Source organism: Channa argus, chromosome 19 (genome assembly GCF_033026475.1).
Source record: "Channa argus isolate prfri chromosome 19, Channa argus male v1.0, whole genome shotgun sequence".
Taxonomy (NCBI): Eukaryota; Metazoa; Chordata; class Actinopteri; order Anabantiformes; family Channidae; genus Channa; species Channa argus.
In genome coordinates this window covers 18,554,602-18,568,910 of record NC_090215.1, presented here as the reverse complement: position 1 = coordinate 18,568,910, position 14,309 = coordinate 18,554,602, and the positions used below count along the sequence as shown (strand labels likewise).

General features: G+C 39.8%; 1 protein-coding gene across 3 annotated transcripts in view; it reads left to right on the top strand.

Moving 5' to 3' along the window:
• drosha (drosha ribonuclease III) overlaps positions 1–14,309 on the top strand; it is an 83,859-nt gene that overhangs the window by 45,306 nt on the left and 24,244 nt on the right. For 2 of the 3 annotated variants that reach the window (XM_067485826.1, XM_067485827.1), the window contains exons 23-24: positions 45–118; positions 10,640–10,684. In XM_067485826.1, coding sequence (XP_067341927.1) covers positions 45–118; positions 10,640–10,684 — 119 coding nt within the window. The remainder of the gene's footprint in view (positions 1–44; positions 119–10,639; positions 10,685–14,309) is intronic. The other variant, XM_067485828.1, reaches the window with a different exon arrangement.

Genomic DNA, 14,309 nt, shown 5'->3' with positions numbered 1-14,309 from the left:
CATTGTGTGTGTTTTTTTTTTTTTTTGTTTGTTTGTTTTTTCAGGTGCTGTGTATTTAGAGGGAGGCTTGGAGGAGGCCCGGCAGCTTTTTGGTAGACTGCTTTTCAACACTGAGGTAGTAAGTAAATATTTATAAGTCTTCTTTAATTTAGTTTCTAACATTTGCCCCTCTGTACTTATGTGAATAGGTTACATATTGGCAAGCCTGTCATAGAGCCTGCACAAGATTTTCTTATTCCGATTTGTGGAAGACATAGCGGTAGGTTTTCACCAATCTGGTGTGTCTTATTCATTCAAACCCACACAGTACATGTATTGGCAAAGTAACACAAACTGCACGATATTGGTGCTGAGATCCCACATAATCTTGCTTTATCCTGTCATAATAGCTGTGTATTGTGTGTATGATGATGTGCACAAAGATAAAACAATGAAACGGAGCAAAAAGATGCGGATGAAGCTATAGCAAGCAAAAACAAGCTGAGCATGCATTGTGTATTTATCCAAATGAACCGGAGGTGTGGAACATTGCAGTTTGTTCATTTTGAGCAGGGCACCTTCTATTGTTTCAAGTGTGTGTGTGTGTGTGTGTGTGTGTAAGATCACCAGGGATGAATAATTGATAAATTTGCATTTATCTTGGCAAGACATGTTATAATTCAATTAAATTATTGGAGTACATCTAGTATGTAGCAGCAGGCTTGGTTGTAATTGGCTATCGAGGGTGTTTAAGTTGGTGACTCCCACACAGTACAGGATAAACAGCAAGGTATCAAACGTATTTGATCAAAACCGAAACAGACAGACCAAATCAGAGCCGTCAAGAGTGCGTCCAAACAACTAGGGTAGATAATCATTAATTAAGATTCACCTCTCTCAGAAAATTCCTGGAAAGATAAAATACTTCAAATTTATCTGATTGAAAAACGTTTTTTCTACAATACTTTTCATTTTTACATTTTTTTTCTTCAAGGGCCAAAATAACTCTAACTCTACATTTCATTTCAGTTTTTATTTGTGTTTATTCAGTCTTTATTGTATTGACAACTGTTTATTTGGTCTGCATGATTGGCAAAATATAGTTTCTTATGCTGCATGGCCAGCAATTGTGTTTTGAGTGCTGAGCTAAAGTGGTGGTTTCTATATTGGAAGCTGAAATGTCCTTGAATCTGTCTTACTCTCATCCCGACCATGAAAGTTGACAGCAGTTATAAGTCGTTGTGATGTGGAAGTCTTTATCAGTATGATGAAAGAATCCCTGGCTTTTAAGAACTAAAAGAACAAATGTGGATTGTAAAAAACTGTAAAAGTGATGTCACATCTTTTGCAACAGGCAGATAACTGAGTACACTGGGATCAACACTGATTTAAGAATAGCAGTCAACATATGCATAGGAAAAACATGAATATGCAAACTTGTCTTTTTGTGCAAAAGAGATGAGCAAAATATCAACAAAAGATACCTGCTGTTGCATATCTCCATGATAGTTTTGCTGATGATAAGATAGTAGGGGTGTTTGTTTCATCACTCTGGCAGACAACAGATGAGAGGTGTGCTTAAGATAGAATATACAGGCTGTGCATCTCTGTTCAATGAATAAAGAACAGACAGGGTGCATTAGTAGAATAACTGTGTAAAAGATCTACTGTATATGTTGTAATGTCATTTATAATAAAAGATGGTAAATAAGGAGATTTAAGCCCAGAAATGCAGGTGGGATTATTCATGCGGGAGCCTAAAAGAATGGGCCAAAGGGAGATATAATCTTTGTTCTACTTAAAGAATGTCTCTTTAGGATTTCAGTTGTGGTGGAGATGAGCATGTGATCTTTGCAGCTTATGCAAGAAAACAAGAAATTAAAGTGGTCAGTACGGGAGCAATAAGAGCATAAATGGTTTTCTATGAATCTAAAAAAAAAAAAAGACAATGACTATCATTTAATGACCTTCGATTTTTAGTTAGAATAAACATTTAATATTTATGTGAAATTCAAAGTTTTTAATGTCAACCAGGCAAACTATATGCACACTACAGAAGTCTCTGATTCACATCAGGGTCAACTTGTGCATATTATTGGGTATTATCCGCATAACACCTCGACCCTGATGCCCTTTTATACCAAGCAAACCATGTGCTAGTTTTCGGCTGACGCTAGTGCCAGTAAAAAAAAATTTTCAACTGGTTAACCTTTGAAGTACCAGTTTGCTTTTCCGTGGGCAAGAGACTAACCACAGGGCAACATCGTAATATTACTGTAGTTATATGTTAATTTTGCTCACAATAATATTGCTGCCGGCCCCTGACACAAACAGTTCTTGGTTCTAGACCAGCAAAGGCTTTGTACCACTTGTAACCCAGATTTCTTGGTTGATGGCTTGTTCTTTGGCTTTCGAACAACTAGTCTGAAGCTGAGCAGCAACATGTAAATTAAAACAAATAGGGACCCAAATTTGAACCCTGGGGGACTCCACATACATCGGTAGGGAGAAAGTGAACAAAACTGTTGCACAGAAAAAATGAGACCGTGATTCCATCATCTCAAGTAGCAATTTGCAATGAGCAGGGTCTTGATCGGTAGTTTGTTGGGTTTTGAGTGTCCTTTAACACAAAGCCAGGTTATTGCCTAGACACTATCTCTTAGAGAGATTGTTTGAATGGCATTAGTCCCAAAATATTACTGTTAAAGGCTGGTTGACTACAGAGCAAGATAACCTTCCATTTTATCAGCTGACAATTACTGAACAATGAATGCTCCGGTCCCTGAAGACTGTCTTTGTCTTCCAGCTTCAACTAGGATAAGATTGACTCCTTGTCATACAGCTTGCTCATAAAGCTTGTGGTTTTTCTTCAGAAGCCTGGTATGACATGGGCACACTGTAAATGTTAACACACAAAAAAGCCTTTGTGCTGTGCGGAAGGCAAACACAAAACTAATAACTGTCATATCAGTGACAGAATTTCAGGTTCCTAATCACGTGGACATTTTACATTCTGCTAGAGTGGAAGAAAAAAATTATTTTTTTTTTTTTAATACCTAAACCCTATAATGTCATGTCAGGTGTGACAAGTTAGGAGCTTTGACCAATGCTGCAGTACAAAAAACTATACATCATATATTCATGAAATGCAGAAAATGTGCTTAAGTTTATTGTAAAGTTAAACCACAGTTCAGATCACACATGGTGCAGTATCCTGCAGAATCCTTTTCCAGGATAACATGTCAGCACATTACCAAACTAATGAGATGCAGTGCAAAACTGAAGGGCATTTTTCTCTACCACACGCTGGAAGGTTTTGCCGCTCCCATTTGTCGGTATCTTATTCCATTCACACATGGGTGATCAGTCTCATATTCTTTTTTTTTTTTTTTCCCCTCTATAACAACAAGACTCTAGCTGGTATCTATCTCTCTTTTGCTCCCTTTTTGTTTTTTCCGGTTTTCCTTTCCATTCGCTCTCTTAACACTTCAGGATGTCATTACCCCTACAGATACTTCACTGCAGTCCTCCTATGACAAGTCAAAACAAAAGCTTCAAAACTCCGGAGGTAAAATTCAGAATCGACTACCCAAAACAAAGCATATATGTAATTTCCACCTCAAGACCAAGCCAGACAAACAGTGGCCCCAGTTTTTCTCTCCCTCTGTCTCTGTTATTCCCTAATTGGTATGGCATTCATGGCTGGAGCGCAACAGTTATTTCCGTCCCCTTGTTTTTCTCTCAACACATCACCTTTGCTGGCACTGGTTCCCAAACAACAGAGCTCTTGCTGAGGATGGAATCCAGCTTTATTGCATACAGAAGCCCGTAGGAAACAATGGATGCTAATTTGCTAATGACATTACTGTGGAGGTTATTAAAGCATCGGTATAGAGGCAGAAAGCATCTTCTTCAGGGGGAGCTGCTCGATTGCTCCCAACCTGGACTCAACAGCAGTGCAATATTGCTGGGATAAGATGTTGATGCCACTGTGCTGTCCTGAGGGAAGTGCCTCCTTTGAGGTGCAATCACCATAATGATATCTCACTAGCTGCCCATGGGCTAATCTGTTGGCTTTTATTAACACCACCACACAAGCGCACACACTCAAACACCAAATGGAACAAAGGTTGCTGTGACAACTAGGCAGTCACCATGGCACTGTGGTGGTTGCTTTTGGTAAGCATGGCATTGCAGCTACCTTATTTCCTCGCTCACTTCGGGGTGCTGTGCCAGAAACTGGTTCAGAGCAGACTCGAGCAGAGATAGCACAACAGTTTGACTTTTCCAATCATTCCTCCCTATTTTTCCATTGTGAACAGTATTGGTAAATAGAGTGAATTGAGTGGTTTTACATAAAGTGGCAGTAAATTGAGTTTTAAGTGTATTTGATAATCATGAATTCCTTGTGATATATTATTTTGGTCTCGTAGTGCACCAGTAGAGTGTGCTAGGCTTACATGCTCATACAGGTAAAGGGTTGGTGAAAAAAGTGTCCATATGAAGGCCACCTCAATGTCTTGCAGTACCATAACCACTTTTTTCTGTTAGGTGGATTCAAGCATGTCATTTCTGCGTTAAACGATAGTTCATTTGTTTCCCATTTGTTTCTGACAATGACTGAGTGTTTCTATTTTCTGTTACAGAGAGTCTCCTTCTCTTGTAAGTTGGCCACTCTTTACCCTTCAACACATCAGAATCCTTCCCCTTTTTTATTTTTTATTTTTTTGGTAGACATCCGTGCAATTTGTATGCTTTGTCATGTGTCCGCTACGGCTAATATTTCCAGTTTTTGAATGGGAGGTGCATATGCCTTCTGCACTGTGTCCTTGGTTTGGTAAATGCATGTGCACATTCACAGGCCATTTTCCATTCACAGAAACTTTTCTGTCTATACTCAAAGGAACTGTAAAAGGTGTTCTCTTCACCTCAGCCATAAATTGTGTGGCCGACTTCGCCAGAATCTACATTAGTTTTCCCTTATTTCGAAGATCACCTTGACCATTCACTGATAGAATCCTCCATTTTGGACTTGAGGCTGCTTTTATGTTGGTATTGATTAGCAACAGTGTCTCTTTTGACGGATTGATTGACAGCCTGTAGCTAGAGACCAATTTGTCAGGGAGCACTGGACCTTGTCAGAGAGGAGCACCATTATGTCCCAATCATGGATGACCAACAATCCCAGGGGTGTGTGTGTGTCTGTATATGTGCGGGTGGCTATTGTGGTGTTGCCTTTTCATGGTCGGCTTGTGAGACCCGAGTAGTATGTGCAAGACTGAACCTGTGTCTTGATTCCCCAGTGGGTCTGAACAGCAGATATTGAAGCCCACCTTAAAACAGAGATCATAAGCAGTTTCACCAACTTACCTTTCAGTTTGCTGTTAATTTCAACTCTCATCATGGGTAGGCTGTTGACATTCAAGTAAACATGTTTGCATATGTTATTTTTCTCCTTTTTCTCTTTGTAGTACAAGAGGTCCATCCTCCAAATGGCTGCTACACATGATGATTTGTACCCCCAGTAATTATACCTTCCTCGTGCTGGGAGAGAGGGAGTAGGGTGAAAAAAAACTGTTGTTATTCTGATGTTACTCTTATTCGATGCTGGCTTAATCATTGTCTGTCTTGTCTTTGGAATGGCTGTAATTGAAACATTAGCTGTTCGGGTCTATATACAGCATGTGGGAGGATCGTGTGCACCCTGTGGATGGATTTTAATCACAAGCTGAAGCAACTTACGTGTACTTCTTTTCCTCTTTGTTTTTCATTTTCCTGTTGGGTGTTTATTCGTTCTGTTTTTTCATTTCTCTCTTTCTTCATGCCCGTCTGCATGTGTGCCCTATGTTTTGGATGTATCACTACATAAAAAGCAAGTGATCAATTGAGTGCTATTGACTTTGCTTCAACAATGCCATCCTCTACAGCCCAAGAACCCATGTTATACTCACAATCAAGCTCCGTGTTGACCCGATACCTGCTATGTACTTAGTGCTTTTCATCTCCAGTCTCAGGCTTAGACACAAGCAACCCAAAAGGAAGCATTTGCTCAAATGTATTGACCACTTTCATGAATTTTTCATTGACTGCTCAAGGCTATGGGTTGCCAGCTGGGTAGGTTGAGAGGATGAGGCACCTATTCTATACCGCTGACCACACGCAAGCCCCCCCCAGTAGCCCCCCCCATTGGCTAGCACCATATTTTAAGGGTTTATCTCCTAGAACCTTTAAACACCTGAGTGGTACTGCACTTTAGAGGCCCTCGCTACAGCTCGATCACCGCCATGGCTCAGTCAACATTAGACCCCGGGCCCAAAACTGCCTCTGACTGGAGTTGTCCTTGGCAATAACTTGGGAGCCAGAGCTTATACTCCCTCTCTCTCTTTGCTTTCTTCTTCTCAGCCTCTGTGTCTCTCTACCATTCAGTCTTGTTTGGCTTCTGTCAGAGCAGGGTTGCAGAAACATGTTGGTCTTGCACATATTTCACTATTCAGCATTGTCAATGTGTGTCTCTGGAGACAACACACCTCTCTATGCCAAATCCCACCCGCAACACCCCTTGCCTTATGCTTTAATCCACATCCCTATTCACCACCTCACTCCCCAGTGGGTGGTCGATATACAGAGCTCTGGTTCCTAAAATGAGATACTAACTCATTTGCTGTCGTTTCACAGATCAGCCCACCCCACTCCACCCCCCATTGGGGCTGCTGATGGCACCTTTGAAAACATGTTTTATTTTTTTACTATGAAATTCAGAGTGCCCCCCATAGAGCCATCTGTGGTGCATCATCATAGTCTTGGTGTTTCTCATAGTTTTTTTTTTTTCCTTTGTCCACCGCTGAATCATAAATAACAGAACTTATTTGTGAATTCATGTTAAACAGCTGCTGTGAAAATTGAAGGGTAACATAAGTTAAGTTGCACGTTCTATCCAACAGAATTTGTTAAAGCTGCGCTGTATTATTTTTTTAACAGATCAAATAAGGTTTTATTAATGGAAGAGGTAACTCAGCAGTAAATCCACATTGAATTATATTATGCAGACTCTCCAGTTCTTCTCATCTCTACTAATTATTTTGGTTTTACGACAGAACTTTTGTTTTGATTCACTCTCACTGATCTTGATAACTAATCTCTAGCTGCAGCAAGAAGCGACAAAATTCTGAAAAGCATTATCGGTGACCGGCAGCAGATGGCAGACAAAGTTAGCAACGAGCTGGCAGAGTATTTAGCAGCTAAAGAGACATGTTTTCCCGTGGGAGTTGATGGAAAGCAAAGCAGAAGATATATCAAACAAATATATTCCTTTGTTTCCAGAGATATAACTTCAGATGATTGTGAACAAAGATGTATATCTGGTAGCTGTTTAGTTAAAAAGGGCAGTATTTATTAGTTCCTAGTCAAAAGTTAATATTGTAACTGTTTTTATAGCTTGTTCCATTGCCTCCTAGTGGGCAAAAATATCAATTAATGCAGCTTTTATGAGTATGTTTAATCAGGACAAGCGCCATTTCCAGAATATATACATGCAATTGTGGCTTATACTATATGAATTGTACAATATGGAATCAAGAGCAGTTGTATGACTTATGACCACAAAAAACACACATTCTGGATTCTGTTATCTTACACATCTACCTCAAGTTGCGAGTTTGTTTAGCTTGTGGTCACTGATTCTCTTCATGCTTCTTAGTAAGTGTTCGAGTATCAAAGTAACCAAATAGCATTTCAACTCTACTACAGTATTATGTTTCAGAAAGGGCACAAGGCTGATGAAAGTCAACACTATTTTTAAATGCATATAAATTAGGGCGGCAAAGTATATTGTTTCAGCGTCTACATTGCTGTGTACGCCTGCACAAATTCACATTTTACAACTATCGAGTGGGTTAAGTAATTATTTTGGAAATAGAAAGTATGACATTGACGAAAAGCAGTTACTTTCAGTCCTTTGTTAACAGTACTTTCATGGTGGGTTAACAAGATGACACCTCATCAAGTGTATGGCACAGTTCCCCAACTGTGCTGACACAGTGTTGACACTGTGTGGATATATCGCTTAATGGCGACATCAGCTGGATTACAAAAAGCATTGCAGGCAACCTGGATAAACCGTTTAGAGACTGAACTTGGTTCGTCCCTGCTGACATGGATGAATGGTCCTGTTTACATAACCAGCTTATAATGAAGTGTTAACTGAATGAAAGTGTATATATTTCAATTAGTTTGAATATAACCAAAATAATATGACTAGGACTAATAGTATGTCAAGCGTAGAATGTACAAAAATCTTTTTTGCGAGTAAGTTTAAGTGATCAAAATGACATTTTTATTAATGTCATTTATAAAACAATAAGTGACAGGGGGGAGTCCTTATGTACTTATGTTAGGGAAAAAGGCAGGTTTACACATTTTTATTAAGAGAGAGACGTTTTTGTAGCATGGTGGGGCCAAGGTGATCTTGTCTCTTTGAGACCAGTTCTCCTGCTTTGGAAAAAACAAAAGGTACAAATGAGGTGCGAGTACATAAAACTTTTAAAGCAAGTCTGTAGAGGTGCATTGATGAAGAGCTCCTGCTCTGTGGAGCAGAGCCCACATTTTACCTGCAAATAAAATTAAAATTCATGTGAAACTTTCTTTTTTAATTGAAGAGCCCTTCAGAAAGGAATTTGAACATAATTAACTCAGATGAAAACTGAGCAAAAGTAGAAACTGGAAAGGAAAACATTTGCCTTATTTGGCGTTATAAGATCAAAATGATCCCAGACTGGAGATGGTTCCATAAATATCAGTGGATAATGACGAAACAAAAGCTAAAACAAACGGCACCAAACAAAGTCCTCTTTCCTCCTATCAGCATGAATACAGCCAAGTAGCGCTTCCTTATTACACAGCAGCTGTATTGCTCTTGTATTGATTGTATTGAAATCGGTGACATAGCCAATGTTGTATCACAATATATATTGCGAAAGGAAAAAATATTGCAATGTAAGTTTTTTCCAATATTGTGCAGCCCTATCAGAAATTCACATTTATAATACAAGGTTTTTGGACTTAGGCCTTTATTTTTGTTTGTATACAACCCCAAATCCAAAAATGTTGGGAGGATGTGTAAAACTAAAATGGAACATAAACTATATATCGGATTAAATTTCACCATTTCATTAAAAATATTAGCTCATTTTGAATTTGATGGCAGCAAAACATCTCAAAATATTTGGAGGAGGGGCAACAAAAGGCTAGAAAACATAATTGCTGCAAATCAAAAAAATATGAAGGAGCATTTGAAAACTAATTAGGTTAATTGGCAACAGGCCAGTAACTTAACAGGGTATAAAAGAAGCATTTCAGAGTTGCAGACCCTCTCCATTGTAAAGATGGACAGAATCTGTGACACTGTGCCAAAAAAATTTCAACATTTTTCAACAAGATTTTACTCTATGTAAAATTGCAATGACTTTGAAGATCCCACTATCTAAATGTATAATACCATCAAAAAATTAAGAGAATCTGGAGGAATCTCTTTGTGCAAGGGACAAGGCAGATGGTCAAAGCTGGATGCACGTGATCTTCAGGTCCTCAGGCGGTACTGCATTTAAAAACCGGCATGATCTTCAACTGGACATCACTGCAGTGGATCAGGAACACTTCCAGAAATCCGTTCTCTGTGCAAATCCACAAATCTAAGTTAAAGCTGTGTCATGCAAAGAAGAAGCCATATGTGAACACAATCCAGAAACGCCACCACGTTCTAATGTAAAATGGTCTGAGGCAAAATAGAAAGCTGTTTTGTGGTCAAATGAATCCAAATTTAAAATAGTTTTTGGAAGCCATGGACGCCCTGTTCTGCGGACTAAGGAGGGGAGGGACCATCCAGCTTGTTATCAGCAGACCGGTCCAAATCCTGCATCTCTGCGTTAGCAGCTGACACATCTGGAAAGACTCCATCAATGATGAAAAGTACATAGAGGTTTTAGAGCAACATATGCTCCCATCCAGACATCGTGTCTTTCAGGGAAGTCCTTCCATATTTCAGCAAGACAATGCTAAACCACATACTGCATCCATCACAACAGCGCGGCTTTGCAGGAGAAGAGTCCGGGTGCTGAACTGGCCTGCCTGCAGTCCAGACCTTTCACCAGTAGAAAACATTTGGCGCATCATAAAAAAAACATCTGGCTAAAAAGGCCCAGGACTGTTGAGCAGCTAGAATCCTGTATCAGACAAGTATGGGACAGCCTTCCTCTCCTAAAACTCCAGCAACTGGTCTCCTCACTTTTCAGATGTTTACAGACAGATTTAAAAAAAAAAAAAAAAGTGGGGATGCTGCACAGTGGTAAACATCACCCTCTTGCTACGTTTTTGAGATGTGTTGCTGCCATCAAATTCTAAATGAGCGAATATTTTCCATGAAATTGTAAAATGTCTCCGTTTCAGCATCTGATATGTTGTTTATCTTCTATTGTGAAAAAAATCATCTTTTTATTTACGTTTAAACAAAGTCCCAACTTCTTGGGAATTGGAGTTGTAATATAATTCATTCTCATATTTATTTTACTGTTTGTGACAATGATTAATCTAGATTACCCCATGGCCAAGAGAGAACTTTTTCCTTTGTCTTCTCATCTCTCTTCCCTCTCCTTTTCTGTCTTTTCAGGATCTACGGGAAGTCTGGCTCAACTACCCACCACATCCCCTCCAGGTTGGTCAAGCAATGTTACATCATTGATGTTTATTTTGGCTGGGTGCCTCTCATTAAAACTCACCTCACCCCACACGATACAAAACCATTCCCCCATGTTTGAAGTTTTTTAAGTGTGTGTGTGTGTGTGTGTGTGTGTGTTTTGCTAGCAGAGGTGGTCAAGCTGTTACTTATTTTGCCTGAGGCAGACTGGGTTCTTTATAGCTGTCACAAGGTCCCCAGTAGACTTCCACTAGTCTGCATTGTTCTACTCACATGTCTCACTGCTCTCCATTTTGGTTTAGACCCTAATCCGCTTTTTCATTTACTCCATCTCTCTCTCATTGCCCCTTTTTCTTTCGGTTTTCTGCAAAGCCATTCTCTTCTTCTCAATCATCACGCTTTTGCACTCCGTCTGTCTCATCACTCTCTCTCCCTGTTCTGGTGTTCTTTGCTTTGCATGATCTGCCCAGAAACATTGAACATGTCAAAAGTGTTTGTTTGAAATTAGGATTTGGAAGAAGAGATCAAAGATGCCATAACAGGATTACAGTCCCGGCTCACATGGGGCCTCCAGGGACCGTCAGACATCCTTCTCTCTGATGTGTTTGTGAGGAGAAAGTGTTTCTTTCTGTGTATGCTGAGAATCGTGTTTAAGCAGCTTATTCTCTTCATCTCTCTGCATGTGCTGCTGCATTTTCATATGTACATTTTGCATATCCACGTCTGACTTGAAATAATACTGTGTTTTGCATCATATGCGTGTGTGTATATATATATGTGTGTGTGTGTGTGTGTGTTTTTTTTTCCACGTCTTCCTCTACTCGCTCAACACATTTTTCATATGCTGAAGATCCACAGAGCGTCTGCTTGTTTTTGTGGAGCTTGTCAGTGCTCAGAATAAACTCATTGTATCCAGCGGTATGTTTATCTGATGAAATGCACAGCCGAGGCCCCCGTGGCAGGCACTGTGGTCAGGGTGGAGCCCCAGGGTCAGCCTTACAACTACTCTGTGGTGCGAGGGGAATCCTTGCAGTGTGCTGCATGGGTAGTCATTAGCCGCTTCACAGCTGCAGCCTCATTACCACACATTGCACATGGCTGAGGTTTCCACTGGGTGGTCCCATGCCAGTGGGGTAACGCCTGTTAAATTGTGCCAACTTCTTGGTAGCTTGAAAGCATCCTGACCTTTTGGCCTGAGATAATATAATCTAAGGAGATTCACCCAAGGAAAAGTAAAAAGTCTTTTCAGTGTTTTTTTAATGTATTGTATTCATTCTGAAATTAGTGAAGGTCTTAAGGAGAGTAGGTAAGAAGATAATGCCCAACATTGTTTCTGTTGCCTTCCCTGGCCCACCAAGATGAAGAAGACAAAACAGGTGAAACGGGAATAGCCTGAATGAGGCTTGAGTGGATGTCGATGGCAGCTGGCCACAGTGTGCGTACGTACACGTACACCTGTCTTTGGCATACACGCATACATTAGCCTTTCCACCATTGTGCCCCACAGAGCGCTGTGGCATGATTTGTGCTTGACTGACACATCTTATGTCTTTCATGTTTGCTGGTTTTGCGCCGGCACATCATCATCCCCAGCTCTCCAGAATAATTTCCCGGAACATCGTGTACGTTGAGTTGGAAATTTCCTTTGGTTTATAAGGGGATACATGAATGTGAGGCATTCTGGGCCTGAAAAGACCTCTGGCATGACTCAGCTCTCTGTGTTGACTGAGCTGAAAGTGACGCTTTGAAGGCTCAAAAGTGTTTTTCATAACTGCTGTTTTTTTTTTTTTTCCCTCTTCCTCTCAGTGCTTTGTTTGAAGCCCTGTTACCGGCCACCTCTCTAAAGGATTGCTTGTGTATATGAGTGCTGAACTTGTCGGATGTCGTTAGTTGTGATGAGTGACATTTAAATGCCTTTTGTTAATAAACAGATGGAAAGAATGCAGAAATTAATTGTTTCTTTAGGACTCATTGAAAGGTGGAATCATGACATTACCAGCAGCACTCATCGCACAATTAAAATACTGAGTATGAAAATACATCTTTGCACACAGGATATGCCGAGATAACCGTCTACTTGTCATATTTTTATGAAAACAGACAAAAAAAGTAGCCATTTTCCTATGGAGAGCTTTGACAAACTACTCTTCATTCTTACTTTTGGGATACTTTATATTGTTATTCTGCTCCATTTAGTTGTACAAGGCCAGTTGTATCTTGGATTCTTGAGTGTCCACATAAAACTAAGTGGCTCAATGTTTCTGTTTTCTTTGGAAAAGATGTCAAACTTACAGTTGTCCCACGCAGAGACCAATTAGATGTTTCTAGCAGCCTAATTAATGCACCCATAAGGATATCTCTTGATTCTACAAACATGAATGCACATATTTTCTTAGCATTTCATTTCTTTGCCTAATGAACACAGGCATGAGCAAATACTCTAGTTAAAGAGAGCGGCATGTTTTTGCTGGACCCAGTCTAGTGCTGAACTCACAAAGCCCTAGAGCTGATGTTAAAAGCATAATCCACAGCAATTTTCAGTAACAAAAAACATTTTTTCAAGACTCATCAAAGTCACAAGGTCAGGAGTCTCTAATATAGCCTGCTTGTAGGAGCAAGCAAGAAACCTCCATTAGATTAGATTAAACTTTATTGTCATTACACATGTACAAGTGCAAGGCAATGAAATGCAGATTAGTATCTGACCAGAAGTGCAATAAGCAGAGCAAAATATACAGAGTCTACAGTATGTACAAGATGGCCACTGTTACGGACATAATGCACATGTGGAAGCACTATGGATTTATTGTACAGATGGAAGTACTATGGACAAATAATATACAGATGGGGGTACTGTGGACATGATGTACAGATGAATGTGTGTTGTCAGATGTGAAGACTCCGCAGAAACCATAAACACTTATTTACACCACAGATATTAAATGACCGGTTGCATCAACAGATTCAGAAAGAGGAATAAAAACGAGCTGTTTGACTTAAAACTTAACGACTAAGAGATTCCATCTGCTGCAGATCATCTAAGTAAAAACACATGCTATAAACAGGCCCTCCAGCAGCACATACTGTCGAGGTTCATTTCATTCAGGGATTTATCTTTGGGTCTCCTGCCGAACGACTTGAGTAAGGGTTTTTTTTTCTGTATGTTGGTGCGGTTTAGATATTCAAGAAGTTTGAAAATGTGTCATTGTGTTTTTTATCTTTTGTTTTGCGTTGATTTTGTTGTCTTATGAAGATACTTTACTGCACATCAAGAATACAGTGGAATATTGGATATATACTTTTTTTTTTACAGTACTTTTTCAATTTTCTTTCATTAAAGTTTTTATTTTACCCATTTTTTAAACTAATTACTTCTGAGTGGCCTATGAATCACAACACGTTGCCAGCCGTATGTGGACATAAAAACCTCAGGGTCCTCACACAACACGCTGACCGCTGGGCAATCGGAGAGTGTCTGGCATTAGTCAAACCCGTGTTGGCGTCTTTTCAGCCTATTCAGCAGGTCTAAATTGTAGTGGACTCCGATTGGCTGTTCAGCTTAGCGAATCAGTCCATGAGAATAGAAACAGAATGACAAAAGCGAGCAAATGACAATGGCAAGAGGGCACACGTGGAAGGGATT